The sequence below is a fragment of the Bos javanicus genome, chromosome 9 (genome assembly GCF_032452875.1).
Source record: "Bos javanicus breed banteng chromosome 9, ARS-OSU_banteng_1.0, whole genome shotgun sequence".
Classification (NCBI taxonomy): Eukaryota; Metazoa; Chordata; class Mammalia; order Artiodactyla; family Bovidae; genus Bos; species Bos javanicus.
In genome coordinates this window covers 97,760,509-97,786,828 of record NC_083876.1, presented here as the reverse complement: position 1 = coordinate 97,786,828, position 26,320 = coordinate 97,760,509, and the positions used below count along the sequence as shown (strand labels likewise).

Below are 26,320 nucleotides of genomic sequence, written 5' to 3'. Positions count from 1 at the left end.
ATCCTCTGGAGAAGAGAAAGGCTACCCACTCCAGTATTCTTGCCTGGAGAATTCCATGAACTGTGTGGGTTTTGCCTCCATGATATCCAAAGGACCAGCTGTCCACATTTTTTGCCTAGTTTCCAAGTGTCAGATAACTATTCTGATAAAGGAAGGAAAAGGTGTGTCTTGTGAGGCCCTGATTTAGCTTTCAGAAATGAGCAGTAGGGGAAGGTGAAGATAGAATTAGTCAGTCTCTCACAAAGAATGGAGGGGCCAGATTTATTAAGCAAAGGTGTCTGAATCTCATCCAAAAGGTAATGAGGAGACGTTTAGGGAGAATGATCCGGTCAAAGATTTACTTTAGGAAAATTAATATGAAAGCAGTTTGCAGAACTGATAGGTTCTGGAGAGAATGACCTGCTAGGAAATTGCTTAGGTGCAGAGCAGAAGAGGGGCGGGGAGAGAGGGAGACTCACAAGGACAGTAGATGACAGTCTGTGCTCACACACACCCGTCTCGTGGTTATTACCCAGTGCCCACGATGACATTGCCTGTTTACCTGCATTTGAAAAGGCAGAGAAAACAAACTGTAGAAAATATGGGTGTCAGGGAATCCTATAAGAAGCTGGTTTAACAGTAGTGTAAGTGAAACTGGTGTTGTGTTAATAAGATTTTATCCGCATTTATGACTCTTGGTAAATTTCATTTATAATAATAGAATGAAAAGGCTAAAAGTTTTCCTAATATCTAATAGAATTAATTGTAAATCAAGATATTTATCTAATTTGTGGCTGTCGGAATGCAGATGTAATTAGGGTTTGAGAGCTTTTCTGCAGAAGGAAGACACGATCATGAAGTTCAGACATTTAGAATATAAAGGGAAAAGCACCTACTAATGTGGGCAAGTCAGCCATCAGTGATGAGATCAAGGGAATAAGAAAGCCTGAGAACCAGACGTTTAAGGAAATAGAAAGATTTCACCCAATGGTGGTGGTGGTGGTTTAGTCGCTAAGTCTTGTCTGACTCTTGGTGACCCCATGGACTCTAGCCCGCCAGGCTTCTCTGCCCATGAGATTTCCTAGGCCAGAATACTATAGCAGATTGCCATTCCCTACTCAGGGGATCTTGCCAACCCAGGGATCGAACCCTGGTCTCCTGCTTTTCAGGCCGATTCTTAACCGACTAAGCCACCAAGGGAAGCCCTTCCGCAAATAATTTTCACTATTTAATGTTTCTTTTGTGTCCGTCCCATGAACCTATCACTGAGGCTAAGCACTCTCGACTCCCTCGTGGCTGGTCAAGCTCCAAGATGCAAAGACGGGAAAATAAGGTCCTCACACTCAGAAACTGGGTTCCACAAGAAGCAGACGTATGCAGTTTTGGGGTGGTGTAGTCGCTAAGTCATGTCCGACCCCTGTGATCCCGTGGACTGTAGCTGCCAGGCTCTTCTGTCCTATAAACCCAATTACAAACGAGCACACCCGAGGAATCAAGTGCTGAAGCTGTAAAGGTGGCACATTCACATGGCCTCTTGTGGGCAGGGGCAGGCAAGACTTCTCAAGGACACTTGGCACAGACTTTAAAGGTAACTGGGGGTTCCTTTCGAAGTGAATGCACCCCAGGGCAAACGCAGATGTGGAGGCCTGCGGATTGAGGGTTTGGAAATCACAAGTGTTTTGGTTTCAGTATTGCAGAAGACAGTGTAATTAAGTTTGGATAACTCGGCTAGGAGAAAATCCTGAGGGACTGTGATAAAGAATTTGAGCTATGAGGACTTCCCTGGCTGGTCCAGTGGTTAAGACTCCGTGCTCCCAATGCAGGGGGTCCAGGTTCAATACCTGGTCTGGGAACTAAGATCCCACATACTGCATGGCACAGCCTAAAACAAGCAAAACACTATAAAAATAAAAGAAAGGGGGGCAGAAAATGCAAGTACTAAATAAACATTAAAAAAAAAAAGAATTTCAGCTGTGAATAGCAATTTTTTATGATTATTTTTAGTGCCATATTCTAGGAGTGTTGCTTTTTATAATGGTTAGTAATTCAAAATATCTCTATAGAGAATATTAGGAATATATTTTGTAGAAAGATGTAAACTGTAAATGAACTTTTTTTTTTTTTAAAGATAAAACCAGTACTTTAATTAAAGGTCCTTACCTTCTGCCCTCTGGCCTCCAACCTGGAGACCCTGGGTGACACATTTGCCCCTTGGGTGGGAAGCTGCTGCTGTAGGTGAGTAGCTGTGAAGAGCGTTCCGGCCAGAATGGTTCAACCGTTCTCTCTTGGCGCATGTGCACAGTTGCTGAGTTGTGTCTGACCCTTTGCGACCTTTTGGACTAGAGCTCACCAGGCTCCTCTGTCCATGGAATTCTCCAGGCAAGAATACTGGAGAGGATTGCCATTCCCTCCCCCAGTGAACCGTCCCAACGTAGGGATGGAACCTGTCTCTTGCAGGTGGATTCTTTACCTGCTGAACCCAATAGTTCACAGTATTATCAGCCTTGATTAAGAGAAGACAGTCATTTTATACTTTTCCTTCAGCATGATGACATCATCCGACATTTCTGACTAATCACCGTGTCCCCGAAGAATCTCATTTTTCTCATATTTTAAGGAGTAGTAGAGAGTTTATGAATTTCAATTACCACAGAAGACCTTTTGAAATCAATATGGAGAAAGATCAGATTCATTAACATTATGTATTTTGTCTCATCATTTGGTAAGGTAAAGTAGGATACGTGGAACACTGGAATTTGTAAGAAGATTTGTAACAGTTGTAGTGAAATTGGAAGTATTCTACTTATATGCAGTATTTATACCAAAATACTGACATGGCTATTGTGAATAAAATAAGATCGAAAATGTGGGAGTATGGAGAGTCACACCTTGCTGGTTACTCTCTAATTGATGTCATTTCTCTGGGCATTCATTTTCTTTACAGGTTTCACTAACACTTAGAACTCTGAAAATGAGGAGAGTTAAAATCATTTTTAGAATATCAAGAAAGGCATCACTTCTATAAAAATAAATAAGAAATTCTATTGATTCTAATGTTATGCCATAGATTACCATTTCTCGCTGTAAAGTACAATTTTAGAATACGTGCTGCCTCTTAAAAATGAGTTTTACCTTTCTTGGTTGATAATTTTTGTATCTGCATATTCTTGCTGAATGCCAGTGCCACAGAACGTTCATGGAAATTTCCATGAAACTTCCACTGCTGATTGCGTGAGGGACGTATGGTGGTGAGACGGATGCTGAAGCAGTTGGTTATTGCTGGCCACGGTCCTTAATTGCCAACCTGTGTTCAAGTGCCACTTTTTAGAGCCATTGAATCAATCCTCTACAGTATTTAGCAATAATCAGGACCCTAGTCAAGATAACTGTCACACAGTGGAGAGCAAAGTGTAGGCTTTGTAATCAGGAAAACTCACATGCAAATATCTGACTGCCTTTTGGCTGTCTTGGGGGTGGCTGTCTACCTCTCTGAGCTTGTGTTTCCTCATTTCTGAAGTGGTGACGATCACGCTTACCTTTCAATGAAGAATAAGCACTAATGTAAGCAAGTCTGCCATTGAAACGAAATTTTGCAATCCACTTTGCATCTCTTTCAATACGCTTTTACAGACTACACATTATAAAACTGTTTTTATTTTTTGGAAATGCCTCAATTTTTTTTTAAGTGCGTTAACCAGCTTGAGAATGTTATCCACTAGATGAGATCCATATCATTGTTTACAATTGTCACTCCTGCTAATAATTTTTGTAAAATTCACCTGTATTGCTTGCACAGTAATAGTGATTTATGAAAAGAAATGAAACTCTAGTAAGCTTTAAATCAATTTAAGGACTTCCCACTATGGTTTATGGTTCATATTCCATTATATTATTAAATATTTCATTGTAAAGGACTTAGTTGGTTTTGATGCAGTTTTGAAAAGAATTATACCTCTGAAATTTCTAAAAATTCAGCTGTAGGTTTAAGATGGACATGGCGTGTAAGAATATAAATGGTGATTCATTTATAACAGCAGGACAGTGGTCACTGAGGAGTCCAGGGTATGAAGTGCTCACAGGTATGAGTACCTGGGAGTAACTCAGGGTCCATATTTCTTGGCAGCAAATGAAAACAGGTAACATGAATCAGACACTGCACAGAGTGCTTCACCTGTATCATTCTGTCAAACGTTCTTACAAAAGCCTGTGAGCTAGGTACTATCACCATCTCCATTTTGCAGATAAGAAAACAGCATTGGGAGTCAGTTGATTTGCCAAGGTGACAACACGAGGCTTGGCCTGCCCTGGATGGACACGTCCTCGAGTACACAGATTATCTTCTGAGGAGCTGTACACAGCCATCTGCAGTGTCAACAGCTGCTTCAGTCGTGTCCGACTCTGTGCGACCCCATAGACGGCAGTGTCAACAGTTACTTGCATCTAAATTTGAGTTACTGACCTTCGCTCAACATAGTGAAGAGTTGAGACTTTTCTAGGATCCACCTTACCTGTTCTCCTGCCCAAGTTCATATCTGGGTTTACGCCACTTGGCTTCAATCCTGGTTATTTATTTAAAACTATTTCTTAAAGTGTGCTTCACTCTACATTTCTTCTCTTGGCAGTAGAGGTTTGGTTATTACTATTAAAATGAATAATGAAAAAATAAATTGGCAGCAACAACAACAGCCACAAAATCCAGGCAGAGACATTCTCTTTAATCAGCAGATTTTGCTTCACCAGATGAAATTATGTGGCAGATATATTAATTTAAAAAACCCTAGCACAAAAATTGAGAATTAAGTTGTAACTTTAAGGGTAGAGCCTCCTTAGAGATTGCTAAACATGTTTTCAAAGTACACACACTGGGTGGATGGTTATATAATTGGAAGTTGTTTATAGTACAGCATCACCTTGGTTACTGTGCAGGAGCTAAGAAGATGGCTTGTTAAAAAAGCGTGGAGTGATGTGGTTGCATTCAGTGGGGTGTAGTAACCCAGTGGATAAGGATGGAAGTAAAAGTATTTATGTGTAATAACTGTCCTCCTTTAAAGTAGTTCTACTTATAAACTTTCAGAATGCAGTTTTTTTTTCACTTAACATTTAATTATACTAAATTCTATATAAGCTTTTTCAGTATTCTATTTTGTTTTACTTTTATTTATCATACTAATAATTTGTGATGTTAAGATAATATTATTTATTTAAAATACAATATGCTAATATTTTGAAGGATGTTTGAATCTAATCTGGTAAATTTGGCTGGTGGAAAGTTATTCTAGATATTTGATAATCATGGCTACTTGATTTTGGGGACTTCCTTGATGGCTCAAGCAGGTAAAGAATCTGTCTACAATGCAGGAGACATGGGTTTGATCCCTGGTTTGGAAAGATCCCCTGGAGAAGGGAATGGCAACCCACTCTGGTATTCTTCCCTGGAGAATACCAGGACAAGAGGAGCCTGGTGGGCTGCAGTCCAAAGGGTTGCAAAGAGGCAGACATTCCTGAGCACACACACAAGCACACGTTCTATTTAATATGAATTTTATTCTGATGCCATCATACCTGCTCCAACTTTCACATCATGTAAAATATGAGACATCTGATGAATATGTATTGAATGCTGACTAAATTTAAGGAACTGCCCAAGTCATTTGGAAAAGTGAAGCAGGGGAGTAGTAATAATAGGAGAGGCGGGACAAGTACACAGAGACGGTGGGGCACCATTCTTTTTCCGGTTTTCGTTAGGCTGGAGTGCACATGTCCTCCGTGTTTTGATGATCCACAGAAGATTTCATGCAGAAGAGATGATTCCAGGAATATACATTGAATGGACTTTATATGGAACTGCCTTAAATTGGTTCAATATGCATTGTTCAAACTAGAACTAATGGATAGTATCAGGCCAGCATGAGGAGAAATGAATTGTGCAAAGATAGCTTGCTGGCTGTCATGACTTTTCACACAAGTCATGTGAAAAAAAAGTGAAAGTGTTGCAATCCCATGAACTGTAGCCTGCCAGGCTCCCCTGTCCATGGGATTCTCCAGGCAAGAATACTGGAGTGGGTAGCTATTCCCTTTTCCAGGGGATCTTCCCAAGGTAGGGATCAAACCCAGGTTTCCTGTGTTGCCGGCAGATTCTTTACTGTCTGAGCCACCAGGGAATATATTCCAGCGCATTTGGTTGAGCACAAGCAGAAGGACCACCACCCAAAAATACAAGAGCAAGAATTCTGGCAAATTTGGGGACAGGAGGTTCTCTGTGTCCCACATCCTTATCACAGGATCAAGGTCGTGGGTTCAGAAACTCTGGTCATGGATCTATTCCACAGTGGGGTAGTAGGAGCCAAACAGGACTGGGTTACTCCCTAAGTGACTCAAGGAAGGGGTAAACTGAGGGAGTATGGCAGGTTAGAGTTGATCGATGCAGGTAAGTGGTGCAGACAGCGATAATATCACATCCTCAGTATTTACAAAACAGGAACTAAACTGTGGTCCAAAGGGGCCGGAGAGCAGAATCTGAAAATCCTGCTGCCGGGCTGGGTGCTGGGCAAGAGCTGGATGAAGTCTGTGCAAGATGCTTCGTTCCTTCTTCTTAGATGCTGGTTTTCTGATGTTTGGACAAGTCTATGGTGTAAAAGTGACAAGACTTAGCTGGATGGTCTTTCTTACTTTTCCTGATTATTTTGGGAAATACCTTTTACTTCAGGAGAAATCAAGGGAAGACTTTATGGGAAATGCCATTCCAACTGCATCTTGAATACGTGGATCAGATTTCCAAGGCGGTGATATCAGTGGAGACGGGCGGAAGGCGAGCAGCACCCAAGAGGGTGTCAGGAGCGGGGGCGTGTGGAGGAGGAGACGGCAAGAAGCCTGGTCCTGTCTGTCTCTGTCTCCCTCTAAGGCTCCAGTTCAGACCTCCCACTCCCGCCCTCCTCTCTTCATTGTCCTCATATCAGTACCCTTAACAGCTGGCTACTGCACTTCTCAATGTGACCGAAGAATCTTCTTAGTGTTGTCATCTCTGTGTCTAACAAGGGAGGGCGAGAGGGAACGAGACATCACTGTTAGGTAGTTTCTTCCGTGCTGTCCGCTTTCGGAGATGTTACCCACGTATGGCTATGCTAATGTGGATCGTTTATTTATTTACTTTTAAAACAGTGGTTTCTTAATAGTTCCTAGCCAGCTTCTCAATAGGTCCTTGTGGCTACTGTGTGAGAGAGTTCCGGTTGGTTCACATTTTCATGCCCACAGAAAGTTCTCATCAGCAGCTTGATCTGCTTGATGTTTTAATTAGCTCATATGTGATAAAAATAACTTGAAGTCACGTGTGCTCCTGCAGCTTTATAGTGGATAGATACTGAACATTATCTTACCTAGGTATAAAGTATGTGAAAACTCACTTCTCTTCTCCCCTAGAAAACAAATTATCCAGGCAATTATACTCTTGATTTCTCTATGACAACCAGTGACATAAACTTCTGAGGTCAATGAAACGTTTTCGTCAGAATCGGAATGAGTTTTCTTAAGCGTTCATTTATCTTATAAAAACAACATCTTCAGGCCATAAGCCCATCACCTAAAATATACGAAAACTGAAAACTGAATATTATGCTGTTTTTTCAAAACACCAAAGCAAATAATATATCTTCTTTTTGAATAGGGACTTTTTGATAGGTGGTGAATATTGTTAATGTGTGTTTGGCATTTTTTGGGGGCGAACAAGAAATCAAGAAAGGAGAATAAGAGAAAATACTTGAGGAAGCATAATGTTAACCAAACTGGGAGAGAAAACCTAAAGATAATGATAAAATGACAATGCTAAGAAAGCCTTTGGAGAAGGAAATGGCAACCCACTCCAGTATTCTTGCCTGGAGTATCTCATGGACAGAGGAGCCTGGTGGGCTACAGTCCAGGGGTTCGCAAAGGGTCGGACACGACTGAGTGACTTGGCACAAGAAAGCCTTATGGATGCTTTGAATGGACACAGTGACTCACACTTTAACAGGGCCCTGCACATTAACTAGGGTTTCCCTGGGGGCTCAGACAGTAAAGAGTCTGCCTGCAATGCAGGGGACTTGGATTCCATCCCTGGGTGGGGAAGATGCCCTGGAGAAGGAAATGGCAACCCACTCCAGTATTTTAGCCTGGAAAATTCCAATAACATCTATCCAGGGGAAAAAAAAAGAGCATCTGAATGAAATGAGCACACTGTGAAATCATTCCATCAGCAGACCCACCCCTCTGGTTCCTGAGAAAATAAATATGTAAGTTTATTGATGACTTGGGGTGGAGGGTGAGCTTGGTTGTCCGCAGGCTCTTCAGCAGTGGTGTCTAATACCTCTGTGTTCATAAACTTTAGCCCTTGGGCTTGCTGTTGATCAAGCCCTACACAGTGGGTTGTATCCTTCCTCCAATTTTTTTTTTTTTTTCCCCTGAGAAATACATTAACACAAGATGCTCCAGAAAAGGTACTCTTCTGAAGTCTGACAAAGTCAGGGATATGCTATGCCCAGTATGTCCTGTCTTCACACTCCGTGGAGTCCTGCAGCAAGAGGACCGCCTGAACTGAGCAGCACATAACACGGTCTGACTACAGATTCCCTGATACTTCGGTTTGACACCTTGAAACAGCCTGCACGCCACCCTCGTGTTCTGTAAGGTGGACTTGACATACACCCCATTGGTCAGAGAGAACAGCTGAAATGACAAAATCACTCTAGAAACTCTGTGGTTTTAGGATGTTGGACGATTTAGGGGTGAAGTAGCATCATGTCTGTAACTTAATTATAAGTCATTCAGCCAAAAAGTATTAATGTTTATGTGCAGTATAAGTGTATATATGTATATGTACACACACAGAGCACACTCAAAATATGGGCAAATGTTCATTATGAGTGAATTGCAGGGAAGGTGATAATTTGTAAGATTTTTGAAATACCTCCAGGTTTGAAAACTTATTATATGTAAAGAGGGAAATCTGTAACACAAACACAAGTGCTTTGATTATTTTGGACAGTGAAGAGTTTGCAATGTGTCAGAGTTGATTAGTAGAGGAAAAAAATTAGATTCAAAAAGAAGTAAGAGAGGGAAAGATGCATGTTATTAACTGTAGGCCACTATATACGTAGAGAAATGTTTTAGGGGTCATTGTTCCCATTGCCTTGTTCCTTTAGGGGTTATGGCTCCATTTTTAAGTCTACCTTACACTCTTCCGTCCACCTGATGGGAACGTTGCCCAGAAGATGGTGAGGGTGTCATTTGTCCTCACCATCCTGTGCACTCCAGACCTCAGCGTGCCAGAGAAGCTTGCCAACTTGGAATGGTGTGATGTTGCCAACTAGGTGGGGAAGGCGTCCTGAAAAAGGGCTTTCAGGGTTTACCGGAAGGCCCAGCTGCTTGACCACGTCAAACCAACAGCTTGAAAAGCGCCTTAGCCAAGACTGGCCTGCCCTTGATCCTTCCTTCAACTGGCTGTCAACCCCCAGCTTGTGCTGGCTCTGAGACGCGCTGTGTAATAGATTGCATGTCATCGTGTATGCTTCTAGGGCACCCGCATTGGCATGCAGTATTTTCTGCCTAACTTCTCAAGGACCTTAGTGAAGGTTATAGTGCACAGAGGTGGGTGTCCCAGTCTTCACTTTCTGCCTGGCTCTGTCTTTAGCTGAAACAATATTGCGAACATTGCTTTTGCCCTAAGGGAGAGAGAAAAATCACTTAGTTCCCTGCAGTTTCTGAGATGCTTCATTTACTATTGTCAAGTCCTTGCTAATGTGCGCTTTCAACAATGCTGGTGTCTTTGCGCCCCAGGCCACCCCCTTTGTAAGCATTTCTTTTTTTCATTCTTTTCTTCCTCCCTCCCCCTCCCTTATTTTTTGGTTTAAGCTTTACAGTAGGTTATGAAAATGGTAAATTGATTTTGGTCATATTGCTGATACAGTTTTTAACAATAAAGTCTCCTTCCTCCTTCACTGCTCTTGCCGTAGTACTCATGAAAGTTTTCAGAGTTCTCGTGATCTTCTGTCAGTTCTTATGGTATTTCGATAACTTTAATATATGGTTCTGTTTGTTGCATTTTATGATGTACATAAAACTTTAAGAATACATGTTTTGTCGTTGTTGTATTTGCTAATTACTATTAATACTCATAGACTTGACTATCTTGCAGAATAAGGCACTAAAGCTGCCAAGAATCCTCAAAAATCATAGTTTCATATCACTACCAATAATTCATCTTCCTTTTCACATTAAAGCTAATATTAATCTCTGGAAATTAATAATTATAAAATATATTGCTAGTAAATGGTAAAATTATAAAACGACATCTTTATCACGCCTTATATATTTTTTCTTTTAGAAATTACGGAAGTATGGTAACACATTTACAAGAGACTTGGAAAATACAGAAAAAGGTTATATAAAGTTATACTACATATTAAAATTATTTTTATTAGATAAATTAAGATTTTAGTTGGAATTTCAATATCACACTCTCAAAAATTACTAGAATGAATATACAGAGTATTAGAAGGATGTAGTAGACTTGAAAACTTCCCTGATGGCTCAGTGGTGAGGAATCCTCCTGCTCATGCAGGAAATTCAGGTTTGACCCATGATTTGGGAAGATCCCTTGGAGAAGGAAATAGCAACCCACTCCTGTTTTCTTGCCCGGGAAATCCCATGGACAGAGGAGCCTGACAGGCTACAGTCCATGGGGTCACAAAGAACTGGACACAATTGAACGATTAAACAACAATAACAACAAAGTGGAACTGAAAAGCACTGTGAACCAATTCAGAATAATTAAGATTTATATAATATTTACACAGTAGTAGAATACAAATTCTATTCAAGTTCCCATAGGCTAGGAGACACTGGAACATATCCAGGGATATACAACAAGGTGCCGAATTTTCATGGTCTAAAATATTGAAATCATATAGAGTCTGTTATCTTATCACTGTGGAATTGTGTTAGAAATCAGTATCAAAAAATATTTGAAAATAACCCAGTTCTGAAAATCTAGCCTCATATCACTGCAAATATATATGTATAATTCATCTTCCCTTTCACATGGAAACTAAATATTAATCTCATAATTCATAGTTTGAAAGTATCTTGCCAGAAAATAATTATAAAACTTTATTATTACATCTTTATTATGCTTTACAGTTTACAGTGTATTCTCACCGACAATATTAGTAGAGATGGCTGCTAGACAAAAGACACTTGGATATGTCTGCAGAGCCCGTTTTTGGAAGTTAGCAAAGCAAACGGAGTTGCATAAGACTTTAGGATCGTTTCTGTTTTCTCGTTATTGTCTGCACTAATTGTTTTCACTAAACCACACATGTTTGAATGTCTCAAGGTTTTTGTTCTTAATGATCAACCGTGTTTACTATTTATTCATAATTTCTACATGTTCTTAATGCTAATAGTAAAATTTTAAACAAATCCTTATGCCATGGCGTTTTATGATATCCCACCTATCAAGAAGTAAAGTTAAGATCAAAAGGACTATTTAGTAATTTTAGAAATTTGGAAATCGGTTATTTTACTGGTAAGTGTGTCCGGATACAGTTAGCTTTTGTAGATGTAGAGGTAAATGATACAAAAGAAACTTCCCTTAGTTTACAGGCGGATACTCTCCTGAATGGGGTTATTTGAGAGAAATGATCAGAGATGTTTATCTTTTCCTAAATGTTTTTGCAGCTTTTGCATGTATTATTTGAATGACATTTGTCTAAACAAAGCACCCATTTCCGCACAGGATTGCTGAGTGTGCTAAGCCCCTTAGGGCTTGTGTTTTATTTTGTGTGTGACTTCATGTTGGAAAGTCTTCACTGGAAATTCAGCGAACTGTGATGATCCCATTCAAATCATGAGGAGTTTGGGGCTAAAAGATACAAGTTTAAGAGGAAAAATCAGAAGCCTTGAAGACTGGGTAGAGATGCATAAAATAAAATTTGGGAGCAGGGGCCTCTACATTTCAAATGGTCTTACATCATCATCCTTTTAAAAATGTCAACTGCAAAGTATGTGATTAATTTCCTTGTGTTGCAGATACCCTTAGCCAGCTCTCCCAGCGGCAAGCTGGTTGCTACTTTGCTGAGTAAGTCACAGGGCTCATTTTTACAAGAAGAAGGAAAAATATTTCACTCTTTTGAGCAAAGAACTGCATTTTCTAAATTTTAATTGTTGGATCTTCATTGTAACATTTATTCTACTAGTATTTCCAAATGTTCAGGAGGAGTTAAGTCTCAGTGTGGATCCGCATTGACTGGCTGCTCTCTCTGCCTGTTTTCCCAGCAGGTAGACCGACCTACAACAGCTTTTATGTCTACTGCAAAGGCCCGTGTCAAGGAGTGCAGCCGGGAAAGCTCAGGGTGCGGTGCAGCACCTGCCAACAAGCAACGCTCACCTTGGCCCAGGTAAGGAGACGCGGCCTGGGCAGCCTGCCCGGAAAAAGGGATGTGTGTTCCCAGATTGCCTTTCAGGGTTTCTCAGCAGATATCACCCATCACTGGAAATTTGCCTTCCATGTGCTTGTAATGATTAACGGTATCTGAAGTTTCATTTAAAAATACACTGCTCTGTAAAAGTTTGGATAGGATGGCGTCAGTACCCCCATTTCTTTAATCCAGGCGTATTGATAGGAAATATCAGTTCAGTTCAGTTCAGTCGCTCAGCCGTGTCCGACTCTCTGCGACCCCATGGACTGCAGCACACCAGGCCTCCCTGTCCATTGCCACCTCTTGGAGTTTACCCAAACTCATGTCCGTCGTGTCAGGGAGGCCATCCAACCATCTCATCCTCTTTCTTCCCCTTCTTCTCCCACCTTCAATCTTTCCCATCGTCAGGGTCTTTCCAGTGAGTCATTTCCTCGCATCAGGTGGCCAAGTATTGGAGTTTCAGCTTCAGCATCAGTCCTTCCGATGAATATTCAGGACTGATTTCCTTTAGGATGGACTGGATGGATCTCCATTCAGGAAATATAGAGGCTGCTTTTATAACACAAAGAGATTGGGCGTGTCTTACAGAAGCAGGCAGGAAGGATACCTTTGAAGATCCTGGGAACGTTTCACATCTCGACCTGTGTGATATGAACATGGTTGTATGCTTATGTCAAAATTTACTAGAGTATTTATTTAATGTTAGAGCACTTGAGGTAAGTCATACCTCAATAAAAAAATGAAAAGGAAGTTGTGGATCCAGGACCAGTATGCATATAAAATATGTTTGGAAATCACGCTGCACTGTGGCCTCTGCTTGTTTTGTACAGTCCCCAAGCTGAGAATGTTCTGTATGGTTTTAAGTGGTTGGGAAACTTCAAAAGAATAATATTGCATGACCCATGGATCATGACATGAAATTTACATTCCAGCGTCATCATAAAGTTTTGACAGGTGGCTCCTCCCATGTCTGCGCTTGTTGTCGGTACCAGTGTTCTTGTGCCCTACATCAGGGTTGAGCAGTGTCGACACAGACTGCATGGCCTGCACACCCAGACGTGTTTACTTTCTGGCCCTTTGCAGAAAAGGTTTGCTGGCCAACCTCCGAAATAAAAACACTGGCCCAGTGCTTCAGGGCCTCAGCATGATAGCGGTGTAGAATTTGGCTAAAATGATGTGGATGCTGATGTCTTTAAGAGACTGAAGGACATTCTGATCAGCTCAGTGCTGAGACTGAGCCCAGGACGCACCAGAGCACAAAGAACTCTGCAGGTGGGGGGACTGACGTGCAGAGCTGCACCGCCTTACCCGTCGGGCCCCAGTGATGGCTAGTGCCTTCAGATTTTGTTCTGCAGGCTGCGGGATGAAGGCAAAGCGTCACAGAGACCATGCATAAAGGGAGATTTTAAGACTGTTTCTTATCACTGGAGCTGTTTATCACTGGGACTGAGTATGGTGACAGATTGCAGGCAAAGAGGTTGATTATTCAACTATATATATAGGGTTCAAGCTGAGGGTCTAGATTACTGCGGTGTCTTGGCAGACAAGTGGTAAAGGAGCACTGTGAAAGAACCTGAAGGATGTACTTATTAATCAGGAAATCGTGGCTCGCTGATGCAAGCCTGCGAAAATGGAATTACTCACAAATGAAATTCAAAGCTCCATCACGATACAGCATTTCAGCTCCACAGGGGGATCCACTCAGGGAGACAAATCCACGAAGGATGCTTGGGATTGTCTGCACCACTGGAGTAGACCTTTTTCTGGGCGTCACTGGACAGTACTTCTGTCTGGGAAATGGGCTGCTCTAAAGTTGGTTCTCCCCTGGGCCACAAGCCTTTCTCAGTGCAATCCACAGCCTCTTCTGTGCCTCTGATCTGGACTCCGGTCCTGGTTGCCTCAGGCTGCTCCTGCCAGCGGTTAGCAGTGGTGGTGGCAGGAGGGGAGGGCCACCCAAGCTTGTACTAAGTCAAGAGAAACCATAGGGGTAAAATGTTATGTGAAACTTCTCGTTTAAAAATATTTCTCATTGGTGGGGAAAGAAAGCAAAAGAGAAAGAAGCAACCTGCAACCACTGTCTAAAAGTACCAAAGTAGAGAGCTGTAGGGGTTAAGTGGTAGGTGGATATTAGGTGGTCAGAGACTGGCCTGTGGTGAGTGCTGGATTAAAGTAAGGTGTGGCTCAGAGGGAGCAAGATGTGAGCTTGGAACAATGACTTTGGAGCTGGGCTGCTGGGTTCTGGTCCCAGGCACTTCCCTACTTCCTCTTTATGTCAACTCTCATCATTTCCTCTCTCGACAGGCCAAAACTTCAACTGCATTATTACAGGTATCATTACATTTTTGTCCTACATTCTATGCCACCATCTATCTGTCTATATTCCAAGAGTCTGTAAGCCTCATACGATCAGATAACTGGTCAGTTTGGATCCCCAACAAGGGGACCCAACCAACATCTCACGTGGTGTGTGGCCCCCCGCATGTGGCATCTGTATTTGAACTTTCACACACTGGTTCGGTAGATCCACAACCTTTAGAAATTCTGTTTGCCTTTTTGTAATTATATTAATCATAGCAAGTATGATTGTTTTGCCACAGTTTATTGCCTTCCTTCCATTTATGTGCTGGTGTTTGTTCGTGCGTGCTAAACCGCTTCAGTCGTGTCCTACTCTTTGCGAGCCACCTGTATTTTTCTCTAATTCTTATCACAGACCTGAGAAGAAGGTATCATTACCCAAGGTTTTTAACAAAGAGACTCCATGAAATTAAGTAATGAGTCCAAAATTACATGGTTAACAAATGTTGGTGCCAGGAGTGAAAATTATTTTCTGTATTTTTCTCCAAAGCCCTCCCCCCTTTTTTTTTTTAAAGGATAGATTGCATGCTATACAGATCCACTAATAAATACCTATTGTACAACTATTTCCCTCATATTTTAAATATCATTCAGAAATGCTCTTATTAAAAATATGGCTAGGGATTTAAAGAAAATGGAATCAAAGATTCTTTATTTAATCCAGAGTTTTAGTACAGTTCTTAGATGTAGTATAACTGGTACCTGGGCTTCCCCGAAGGGTCAGCTGGTAAAGAATCTGCCTGCAATGTGGGAGACCTGGGTTTGATCCCTGGGTTGAGAAGATCCCCTGGAGGAGGGCATGGCAACTCACTCCAGAATTCTGGCCTGGAGAATCCCATGGACATAGGAGGCTGGTGAGCTATAGTTCATGGGGTTGCAGAGTCAAACATGGCTGAGCGGTTGCTGCTGCTGCTGCTGCCAAGTCAGTTCAGTCGTGTCCGACTCTGTGTGACCCCATAGACGGCAGCCCACCAGGTTCCCTGGTCCCTGGGATTCTCCAGGCAAGAATACTGGAGTGGGTTGCCATTTCCTTCTCCAATGCATGAAAGTGAAAAGTGAAAGTGAAGACAGTCATATCCGACTCTTAGTGACCCCATGGACTGCACCCTACCAGGCTCCTCTGTCCATGGGATTTTCTAGGCAAGAGTACTGGAGTGGGGTGCCATTGCCTTTTCTGGGCTGAGCGACTAATCATGCACAATACACAGAGCTGGTTCCCAGCAAATGAATAGCATTTCCTTTACTTTTTTATTAAAACAAAAATGTCGTATTCTAACTCACATATGTGGAATCTAGAAAACTTGTACTGAAGAATAGATTTATAGGTCAGTAATGCAGAAACAGACATAAGAGAATAGACTTATGGACATGGGGACAGGAGAGGAGAGGGCGAGATGCATGGAGGGAGTAACGTGGAAACTTACAGTATCATATGTAACATCGATAGCCAACGGGAATTTGCTGTATGGCTCAAGAAACTCAAACAGGGGCTCAGTATCAACCTAGAGGGGTGGGATGGGGAGAGAGATGGGAGGGAGGTTCAAAAGGGAGGCTGATTCATGTTGAGGTTTGACAGTAAACAGCAAAATTCTGTAAAGCAATTTTATCCTTCAATAAAAAAAGTAAAATATATACACTTAGTAATAGCTTCAAACAGTATCTCTCTGGAGCAGCTGACTGATCACACTGACAGGTGGTCTACAAGTTAAGTCTTGGCAATTATTTAGCAGGTGCTGAACTCGCTAAAAGGAAGGGTTTCTAAGCAGAGGATAGACAAGCGTTAGGTTTTATTCTTCCAAACTTTATAAAGATCTGCAACTTACACAGCTTTATCTGGTCAGGAAAAAAAAAATTATAGAAGAAATAGAATCTCATGTAGCTGACTAGTTAGGGAGCAGAGTGTGGTTTACCTGAGCCTCTGCAAGCAGCTTTTTATACACATGGAGAAAAAATCTACTTGGCCACTTGGGTTATTTTTTTTTTATGTAAAAATTTATTTTTATTAAAAAATAAAAAACTGGTGAAAAGAATTCAGTTTGGAATAAGCTCCATGCTTTTCATGAGTCTTAATAGGACCCTCCTGATTATTTTTGCTTATTGTTGGTAAAGTGATAGTGTTAATTGCTCAGTCGTGTCTGACTCTTTCAGACCCCATGGACTGTAGTCTGCCAGGCTCCTCTGTCCATGGAATTTTCCAGGCAAAAATAGTGAAGTGGGTAGCCATTCCCTTCTCCAGGGGATCTTCCCCAACCGAGGAATCGAACCTGGATCTCCTGCATTTCAGGCAAAATCTTTTCCATCTGAGCCATCAGTGATTTATTAATAATTCCAACATTTCTTCACAATATTTAAGTGTTGAATGCAAAATAATGAGCTGTCTCTCATAGGTAATACTCTAAGGTTGAATTGTTGAAATGTTTCATATTTAATGTGAAACTCATAATAAATTAACAAGAAAGATGAAGAGTCGTTTCCATCATGATGTTAGGATGGGGAAACTGTGGTCTGAAGCTTTGCCCTGACCTTGAGGATAGCTTGAGAATCACCTTACAGAAACTCCAAGTTTTCTCCTGTCTCCAAATCAAATGATCTTCTCTAATTTATGGTGACCTTGACCAGGGTTTCCATTAACTGAAATAGCCTTTAGAAAAATGAACACTCGCTGGAAAATAGTGAGCAATGACTGATTGGAAAGCCATGGCAGGAAGCCAATTTTTAGTCGCCTGTTCAAAGATGGTCCAGGGACGTCCACACAGAAATAACGTCGGGTTGAACACAGAGGGAGGTCACTTTGTCCATGTGTATACATTTCTGATCATGATAATGAATAACAAAATTAATGATTTAAAAATAACCTATGACATTACTGTTTCCTTCAGTAGATAGGAAGTGCAAAAAATCAAATGACGAGTATATCATATGCTTGAAGCCTGTTTTTTTTAAATCTAGAAAAGTGACAGGAAAAATAAGATGTGTAGATTATACACTATTTTTAGAATTAACTGGAAATTATAGAAAAAATGCATGTTGGAAAAAGAAGCAGGATGAAGAGAAGGAAAGATGCTTTTCCCTCTCCCTTTCTCCAGGATTCCTGCCAAATTCAAGGTTAGAATATCAGCAGGCATGGTTCCTTGTACCGTCTGTCCTGTATTTAAAGTATAAGTGTTGGTGGGGAAGAGTGAGCCTTCCCGTAAAGAAGGAAGTTATATATATGTATACAGTCAGATGCGGCTCTTAGCTCAAGCTCTCAAAGGTTTCCTAGGACCAAACAGTGTTCAAGCAGAATTTAGAAAAGACAGAGATCAAATAGCCAACATCCATTGGATCATCGAAAAAGCAAGAGTTCCAGAAAAATATCTACTTCTGCTTTATTGACTACGCCAAAGACTTTGACTGTGTGGATCACAGAAAACTGTGGAAAATTCTTAAAGGGATGGGAATACCAGACCACCAGACCTGCCTCTTGAGAAATCTGTATGCAGGTCAAGAAGCAACAGTTACAACTGGACATGGAACAACAGACTGGTTCCAAATTGGGGAAGGAGTATGTCAAGGCTGTATATTGTTACCTGCTTATTTAATTTGTATGCAGAATACATCATGAGAAATGCTGGGCTGGATGAAGCACAAATTGGAATGAAGATTGCTGGGAGAAATATCAGTAACCTCAGACATGCAGATGACACCACCCTTATGGCAGAAAGTGAAGAAGAACAAAAGAGCCTCTTGATGAAAGTGAAAGAGGAGAGTGAAAAGGTTGGCTTGAAGCTCAACATTCAGAAAACGAAAGATCATGGCATCTGATCCCATCACTTCATGGGAAATAGATGGGGAAACAGTGGAAACAGTGGCTGACTTTATTTTTGGGGGCTCCAAAATCACTGCAGATGGTGATTGCAGCCATGAAATCAAAACACGCTTACTCCTTGGAAGGAAAGTTATGACCAACTTACATAGCATATTAAAAAGCAGAGACATTACTTTGTCAATAAAGGTCTGCTACTCAAGGCTTTGCTTTTTTTTTTTTTCTCCCAGTAGTCATGTATGGATGTGAGAGTAGGACTATAAAGAAAGCTGAGTGCAGAAGAATTGATGCTTTTGAACTGTGGTGTTGGAGAATACTCTTGAGAGTCCCTTGGACTGCAAGGAGATCCAACCAGTCCATTCTGAAGGAGACCAGTCCTGGGTGTTCATTGGAAGGACTGATGTTAAATCTGAAACTCCAATATTTTGGCCACCTGATGTGAAGAGCTGACTCATTTGAAAAGCCCCTGATGTTGGGAAAGACGGAGGAGAAGGGGACGACAGAGGATGAAATGATTGGATGGCATCACCAACTTGATGGACATGAGTTTGGGTGAACTCTGGGAGTTGGTAATGCACAGGGAGGCCTGGTTTGCTCTGGTTCATGGGGTCACAAAAAGTCGGACACGACTGAGCGACTGAACAGAACTGAACTAGGATGATAGCTTTAAAACAATTATAAGGTAAGTATTTGTGGGACTATGTAGAGAACATAGAGAATATTTGGCAAAAATCACAAACTAAGTACATTCATGAAACATAAAGGAAGAGATAAGATTTCTTTAAAGAAATTTTGTTGTATATTTTATGATTTCACTGTAAGTTGCACTTAAATGTAACATGTTCTAAAACTGGGTGGCTTTGTTTACTGGTGCACAGTGCTGTTCAGTGATAGAACACAGGTTCATCAGAGGCTTACTCCGGAAGGACTTGGGTCATCTTAAGCACTGATGGTTTGCTGGTACCTTTAATGTCTATGGCCCTTACATCACAGAACCGGGCATCATAGTATTGAGTCTTCAGGCCAGCAGGACAATGGGGAGTAGCCAAGCCTGTCTCATTTATTTATAAAAGGAAATAATAACATTGATACTTTTAAGACGCCTCTTTGCAGGCTTCCCCTTACATCTCATTGTTTATAACCTGGCCGTATGCTACTGCTGCTGCTAAGTCGATTCAGTCCTGTCCGACTCTGTGCGACCCGAGACGGCAGCCCATCAGGCTCCCCCGTCCCTGGGATTCTCCAGGCAAGAACACTGGAGTGGGTTGCCTTTTCCTTCTCCAATGCATGAAAGTGAAAAGTGAAAGTGAAGTCGCTCAGTCGTGTCCGACTCTTAGTGACCCCACGAACTGCAGCCTACCAGGCTCCTCTGTCCATGGGATTTTCCAGGCAAGATTATTGGAGTGGGGTGCCATTGCCTGCTCCGACCTGGCCGTATAGCCACTAATAATTACAAAGAAAGCTTGAAAAGAAAGTGTTTCCCAAAGGTTACCAGGGTAGCCATATTTTGCTCAGGCAGATTTATTTATCTGTGGACTTTTGTCAGTTGCTTCTCCAATCGAATTCATCATTGTGCTAATAAGGAGAGAAGATGAGGTAGACTGGTATGCAGTGACTGAACGTGCCGTATTTGTAAATCCATAATTATTTTAGATCACTTTGATGGACTCGTCAGTTTCCTTGCTGCTGCAGCTGCTAAGTCACTTCAGTCGTGTCCAACTCTGTGCGACCCCATAGACAACAGCCTACTAGGCTCCTCTGTCCCTGGGATTCTCCAGGCAAGAACACTGGAGTGGATTGCCATTTCCTTCTCCAATGCATGAAAGTGAAAAGTGAAAGTGAAGTCACTCAGTCGTGTCCTACTCTTAGCCACCCCATGGACTGCAGCCTACCAGGCTCCTCCGTCCATGGGATTTTCCAGGCAAGAGTACTGGAGTGGGGTGCCATTGCCTTCTCCGGAGTTTAAATTTTATTGGCATATACTCTGCATCACTGTGACTGCACTAAGGGGGTTGGGCCAGCCCTGAACTTGTTTTTGAGTGTGAAATGCTTCTGCTGTTTCAGGGGTTGTTTCTGCTCATAAGTGTAGCTCCCTGGTTTCCTACAGAATGAAACTGATATATTATCCATTTGACCACTTAGAAGCTTTACTAAGAATTATGGAAAGAAAAAAAAATAGATCTTTAGGGCAGTGGGTTAATTTATTTGTTCTTTGCTTAAGAACAAAATGGCTCTAAAACCTCATTGGGGAAAGATAAATAGAATTTAGTAGCTCTGTCATACTCCACAGCAGATTCTTGGTCGATACATTATAAAGAATGACCATATTACCTGGTGCTAATAAAATGTGAGGGGGCAGAGAGTCACATTGAGAAACCTACAGAATTAGGCAAGACAGTGCAGATCATGACTGCAGTTTGTTTTTTTTTCCAGTTATTTTCCAGAAACATTGGTGCTTATGCAGGCATGCCATTGTCCATCTGGGAATATCAAGCTACCTGCATAAATGTATCGCTGAAGCCAGATGAGAAATGGAGAGGTTAATTGACTTCACCTGGGTCCACAGTGAGAGAGGAGCCAAACTGAGAATTAGAAATCTGGGGAAGCAGAGTTTAGAGTCTTGTTGAAAGCAGCCATATTGAGTTACATTTGTTTTCTTAACTGCAACTGAGGGAGAGTCTGGCCTTTCTCTGCAGCTTTTTCCTAAAAAGAGTCAAATTTATCAGGCTACATTTCCTAAGGCGGGAATGAAGATTTGAGAATTGGATAAAAAGTGAAACACGTATATTGTCCTTTAGCGAGGAGAAAACAGAAGAGCCTTGGCTCATGTGGAAAACAGGAAATCGTGAAATTAAAGGGGAGGCTCTCGTGGATTATGACTATTTTTACGTGACTCGTTGGCTCTACTCGTTTGTTGGAGGCTTTGTTGTTCATTTGATAAGCTGAGTCCAACTCTCTGTAACCCCATGGTCTGCAGCACGCCAGGCCTCCCTGTCCTTCACCACCTCCCGGATTTTGCTCAAATTCATGTCCACTGAGTCAGTGATGCCATCCAACCATCTCTTCCTCTGTCGTCTCCTTCTCCTCTTGCTCTCAGTCTTTCCCACCATCAGGGAGGCATAACACTGAGGAAGTTAGAGTCCTCAGCCTGAGCCCCACAAGGGCCATTCAGCTCTCTGAGCTCTGCTATAACCCTGCAGTCTCTTGTTAGTATGAGTAAACCAAGAATTCTCCCAGCTAGTTTCATGAGCTGGATTTCTATCGTCAAAATGACTTGGAATTTTCTTTTACATCTTCAGTTGTAAATTGGGAATTTCATCTTAATTTTCAAGGCTATCTTAATAAACATCCACTGACCTACTGCCTAGGAAATCACCTACAGTTAAAATAATCAGACATCTCCATTTTTTAAAAGCATCATCTCATGGACAAATGAGCGTTTTCCTTAATAATCTCCTAAAAATATGCAAAAAAATAACTATTTTTTTCTTTTGCTCTTTCTTACTGAATGTGTGTGTGTGTGTGTGCTCAGTCACTCAGTCATGTCTGACTTTGGGGCCCTGTGGACTTCCACCTACCAGGCTCTTCTGTCCATAGAATTTCCAAGGCAATAATACTGGAGTGGTTGTCATTTCCTGGGTTTGAATAAACAGATATAGTACAGACGGTATATATGTGTGACCATAAAATGAACGGAGTATGATCGAAAATAGCAAAGCCTCTGTTAACTGGGTTCCCTCTCCTCCAGTCCGTGACAGGGCTCCGTGCCCCGAGGCGGGGCCTGGAGCTTTTTTGCCTTTGTGCTTTAGCGCCACACACGGTGCATATTTTACCTGTTTTGTGGAAGAAATGAATAACTGGACAAAGGGCATCATAGTCACTGTTTGCGTTGATCCCCCTGAGGTCTTAGAACAGGAATGAACTTTGTAGTCATTTAATCTAAATTCCCTCCCGATACAGAAATTTTCTTATAATATATTCTTGGTGTTTGGTCATTTGCCTTATGCTCAACAACCTCTAGGTACGGGGGAATGATTGCTTTACCTTAGCTTGCTCCCTTCTTTGTGTGGAACTCTAAATGACAGAGAGTTATTTGACCTGAAATCTGTCTTCACTCATAAATTATAGCTCCACTTATTGAAAATAGAACAAAATCCAAAGAATCTTCCATCTGTCAGCTCTTCGTATGTTTAAAGCAGCTAAAATGATTCACTTCCTAGGTCTCCCTTTCTCTAGCAAATGCATGGCTTTCAAACGTAAGAAAGTCGGAAGGTGTCTCCTTGCCACAAAGAAATGCACTCTTCTCTGAGCAGCTTCAGAGTCATAAGAGGTGGAGCAAGCGCCTGAGGGAAGATCCTGGTTGGAACCGGGAGGTGGTGAGGGGCAGGGCCAGCAGCTGTGGGTGGAACTTGGACAGGACTCGTGTGGACTGGCTGGGCTGATTCCAACATCCCCGAGAAGAAGCCTGACCTGTGGGAAAGCAAGCGCCAGAATGCACAGAGGGACTTCCGTGTGGTCCCGCGGTGGTGAGGGTGTGGACTCAAGAGGTGTGGTTAGAAGTGGCAGTTCTGAGAGAGCGGTGTGTGATGGCCAGGAGTCAGGAGCTGAGAACACAGGATGGTTGATGACAGCGCTTGTGGAGCCCTTGAAGCTTGGTGCCCAGTGGCGGTGTTTTAAAATGAGCTCCAGGCCGTTGCCAGCCTTTTCCAGCTTAAACGGCACCACCCGTCCAGCTGCTGCTGAGTGCCAGTGCCTCCTTTTGCTCTCCATGTTTTTGTGTCTTTTGCTACAGGCCTGCCGTAGCCTGCTAGGAGGGGACAGGTTCTGTTGTTGTTTCCTTTTTGTTCTGTTGCTGTCTCTCAGTCGTGTCCGACTCTTCCTGACCCCATGAACTGTAGCCCGCCAGGCTCCTCTGTTCCTGGGATTCTCCAGGCAAGACTACTGGAGTGGGTTTCCGTTACCTTCTCCAGGGGATCTTCCCGACCCAGCGATGGAACCCGAGCCTCCTGCTTGGCAGGCGGATTCTTTCCGGTGAGCTACAAGGGAAGCCCAGACATACTCTACCAAGCCAAATGGATAACTTTTAATTTTCAGATTCAGTTTCAATTCAGTAAAGAACACCCAGTCTCATGAAGAGCCATCAAGAGAGCCAGAACCTCTCCCTGCACTCTCCTGCTCGGGCCTGTGTGAGGACGGGCTCCCTCTTACTTCCCATCCTCACTTTCAGCCCTGCTCTACCGCTTTCCTCCCTTTGACTTCTCTGTCTCAAGGTTGAACTCGGATGAGAGAGCTAAAGCAAAGATAGACAGGGAAAGTTCTTGCTTGACTGGTAACTGTCCTGGCGTAGCTGTGAGCTGTCAGGAGCTGGCAGGTGTGAAAGCCGACTCTGTCTCTTGGCTGCTGTCCCGTTGTCTAGAGGTCTCCGTGGGGAATTCCAGCTGCCCCTGAAGTGATGTGCCAATGCATTTCCTCCAGCACCGATTTCTCTCTCAGCTTCTGGTTTCTGGCTGCTCATTTGCCTGGTTTTCTCCCTTGGAGTCTCTTAGGCCCTCCAGGAGGTCTTGCTGGGAAGAGTGTAAAATGGTGTTAGTGAGGCGCTTTCTCGGTATCCAAGGGGAACACTTACACATGTTTTGCTTTAATAAAATTTGGGATCACAGGCTGAGTCCAGTGTAGCTGTTTCCACAAGGAAGTAGCCCCGTAGATTTTCCAAGGGGGACTCAGCCCCAGACCCACTGTCTGCCCCCAACTCTGGAAGATGTAACTCACGTCAAGCTCTCTGGAAGTGACATGTCAAGCTTGCTGAGTCATTGCGCTGAAGCCCTTTGTTCTCGATTCAAGACTAAGGGGATGTCCCACTGTGTTGGGATGGAGATGCAATGCACCTTTCAATGCTGAAATCATCTTCACTCATGATCTACACTCAGTCTCCAACTCAAGCTTCGAAGGGGCTTCCCAGGTGGCACTCGTGGTAAAGAACCTGGCTGCCAGTGCAGGAGACGTGAGAGACACAGGTTCAATCCTTGGCTTGGGAAGATCCCTTGGAGGAAGGCATGGCAACCCACTCCAGTATTTTTGCCTGGAAAATCGCATGGACAGAGGAGCCTGGTGGGCTACAGTCCATAGAGTCGCCAAGAGTCTACTGAAGCAACTTAGCACAGCACATTATGTTGTGGCCTGAATTGACTGAAGTGACTTCACACTCACAGTCTCAACCCACCAACTTTTACATGTACGATGTGGGCAGAGAATTCCAAAAAAAGTATCACGTGTTGGACACAGGTGTTATGGAATTTTTTGCTATAAACATAAGACTTCTCCAAAATAATAAAGTTTATTTTAAAAAATTCTACCTCTGGTTTTTGGACCTGTAACTGTGCAGGTGGATTCGGCCCCTCTCTTGGTTCACCACCTCTGTTGAATCTTGTGCTCCAGTAGAAACCTCTGCTCTACTGCTCTGTCATGGAAGCTGAATCTGTAGAGCATGTGATGCTTTAATAAGAGCATCCATGCGTGTCATCTTGCTTTGTATGACAACCGTGTTAACTTGGAAACGTAAGTATCTCTACTGCTTTTTATACCTGAGAAGACTCTACAACCATCAGAGAAAAGGAGAATTACCGAAGACCCCGTGTGAGGTGGGGCTCCAGCTTGAACACGCATGGTGTGGACACAATCTGCAGATTTTCTCATTCTGCTGCATCGCCTCCTGTCTTAGCAGAGCGCTAAATATCTTTAGTTGGTACATTATTATTTTTAACACTGCTTGCTCCATGGTTCCTAAGGCATTTAAAAATATTTTAAGTGTGCAGTAGGATCACTGTCATCTTTTTCTTCCAAGATGTTTTTATATTTTCTTTGATTTGTATTTTGGAGGTTCTGTCTTCTTTGAGGCCAAGGATGGTGCTGACATGTTCTTTGGTAAATGTCATGTTAAAGATGTTCTAGCCATCTATTAAATTCCATCTCATGGAGCAAGATATTAAGAACGGCAAATTAGCTGAAATGTGGGTCCTCGATACCACAGGGCTGCTGTCATTTAGACTAAGGCATTGCTCACCAGTCTTTCCTTGGGAGAAAAAGCTCTTCAAATCATTTATAATGAAGGACACAGGGAATGCTGGAATTTGACGCTCTTCACCTGAAATCTTGTCCTTTCTAGTGTTTTCTTAGGCAACAGGAATGACTTTCAATATGTACTTAAATTATTTTAGTTTTAACTTGGAGCATTAAGTTCAGCGATAAAATTTTTATTTCTCTTATTTGAAAAACTATAATTTTGAAGGGGAATGAGCCAGAGAGAAAGTTGGTAGAAGTATTTCTATACTTAATTATATATAATATACAAAGTTTCTATATTTGATTCTGTTCTGTCATTTACTGGAAAAAAACTTTGCAAACTTACTTGTTACACCTTGAAATTTAAGGCATATTTGCTTTCCAATATCTATGTATTATGTTGAACTTGGGAAATTTCGATGAGCTTAGGGGGAAAAAATATCTGTAAGATTAGAGAGTGAACAGTGGTGTTTCGTTTAGGTGAAAAAAATACGAACCAACATCACAAATCTAGGAAAATGTCAGTTTATGTGTTCAGAAATGCAGAGCCCAATATAAATTTCATATCGATGTCAATTTTGTTTTATTAGTTGAGGCTTTCTTAAGATTTACCAATAGAGAAGCCCAAGTGAAACAAAGCATAATATTTTATTGTTTGTTTCGGATCACAGTT

General features: G+C 42.1%; 1 protein-coding gene across 6 annotated transcripts in view; it reads left to right on the top strand.

Annotated features, from left to right (window-relative positions):
- PRKN (parkin RBR E3 ubiquitin protein ligase) overlaps positions 1-26,320 on the top strand; it is a 1,237,035-nt gene that overhangs the window by 418,485 nt on the left and 792,230 nt on the right. For 5 of the 6 annotated variants that reach the window (XM_061428497.1, XM_061428495.1, XM_061428496.1 and 2 more), the window contains one exon: positions 12,286-12,407. In XM_061428497.1, the coding sequence (XP_061284481.1) occupies positions 12,286-12,407 (122 nt within the window). The remainder of the gene's footprint in view (positions 1-12,285; positions 12,408-26,320) is intronic. The other variant, XM_061428494.1, reaches the window with a different exon arrangement.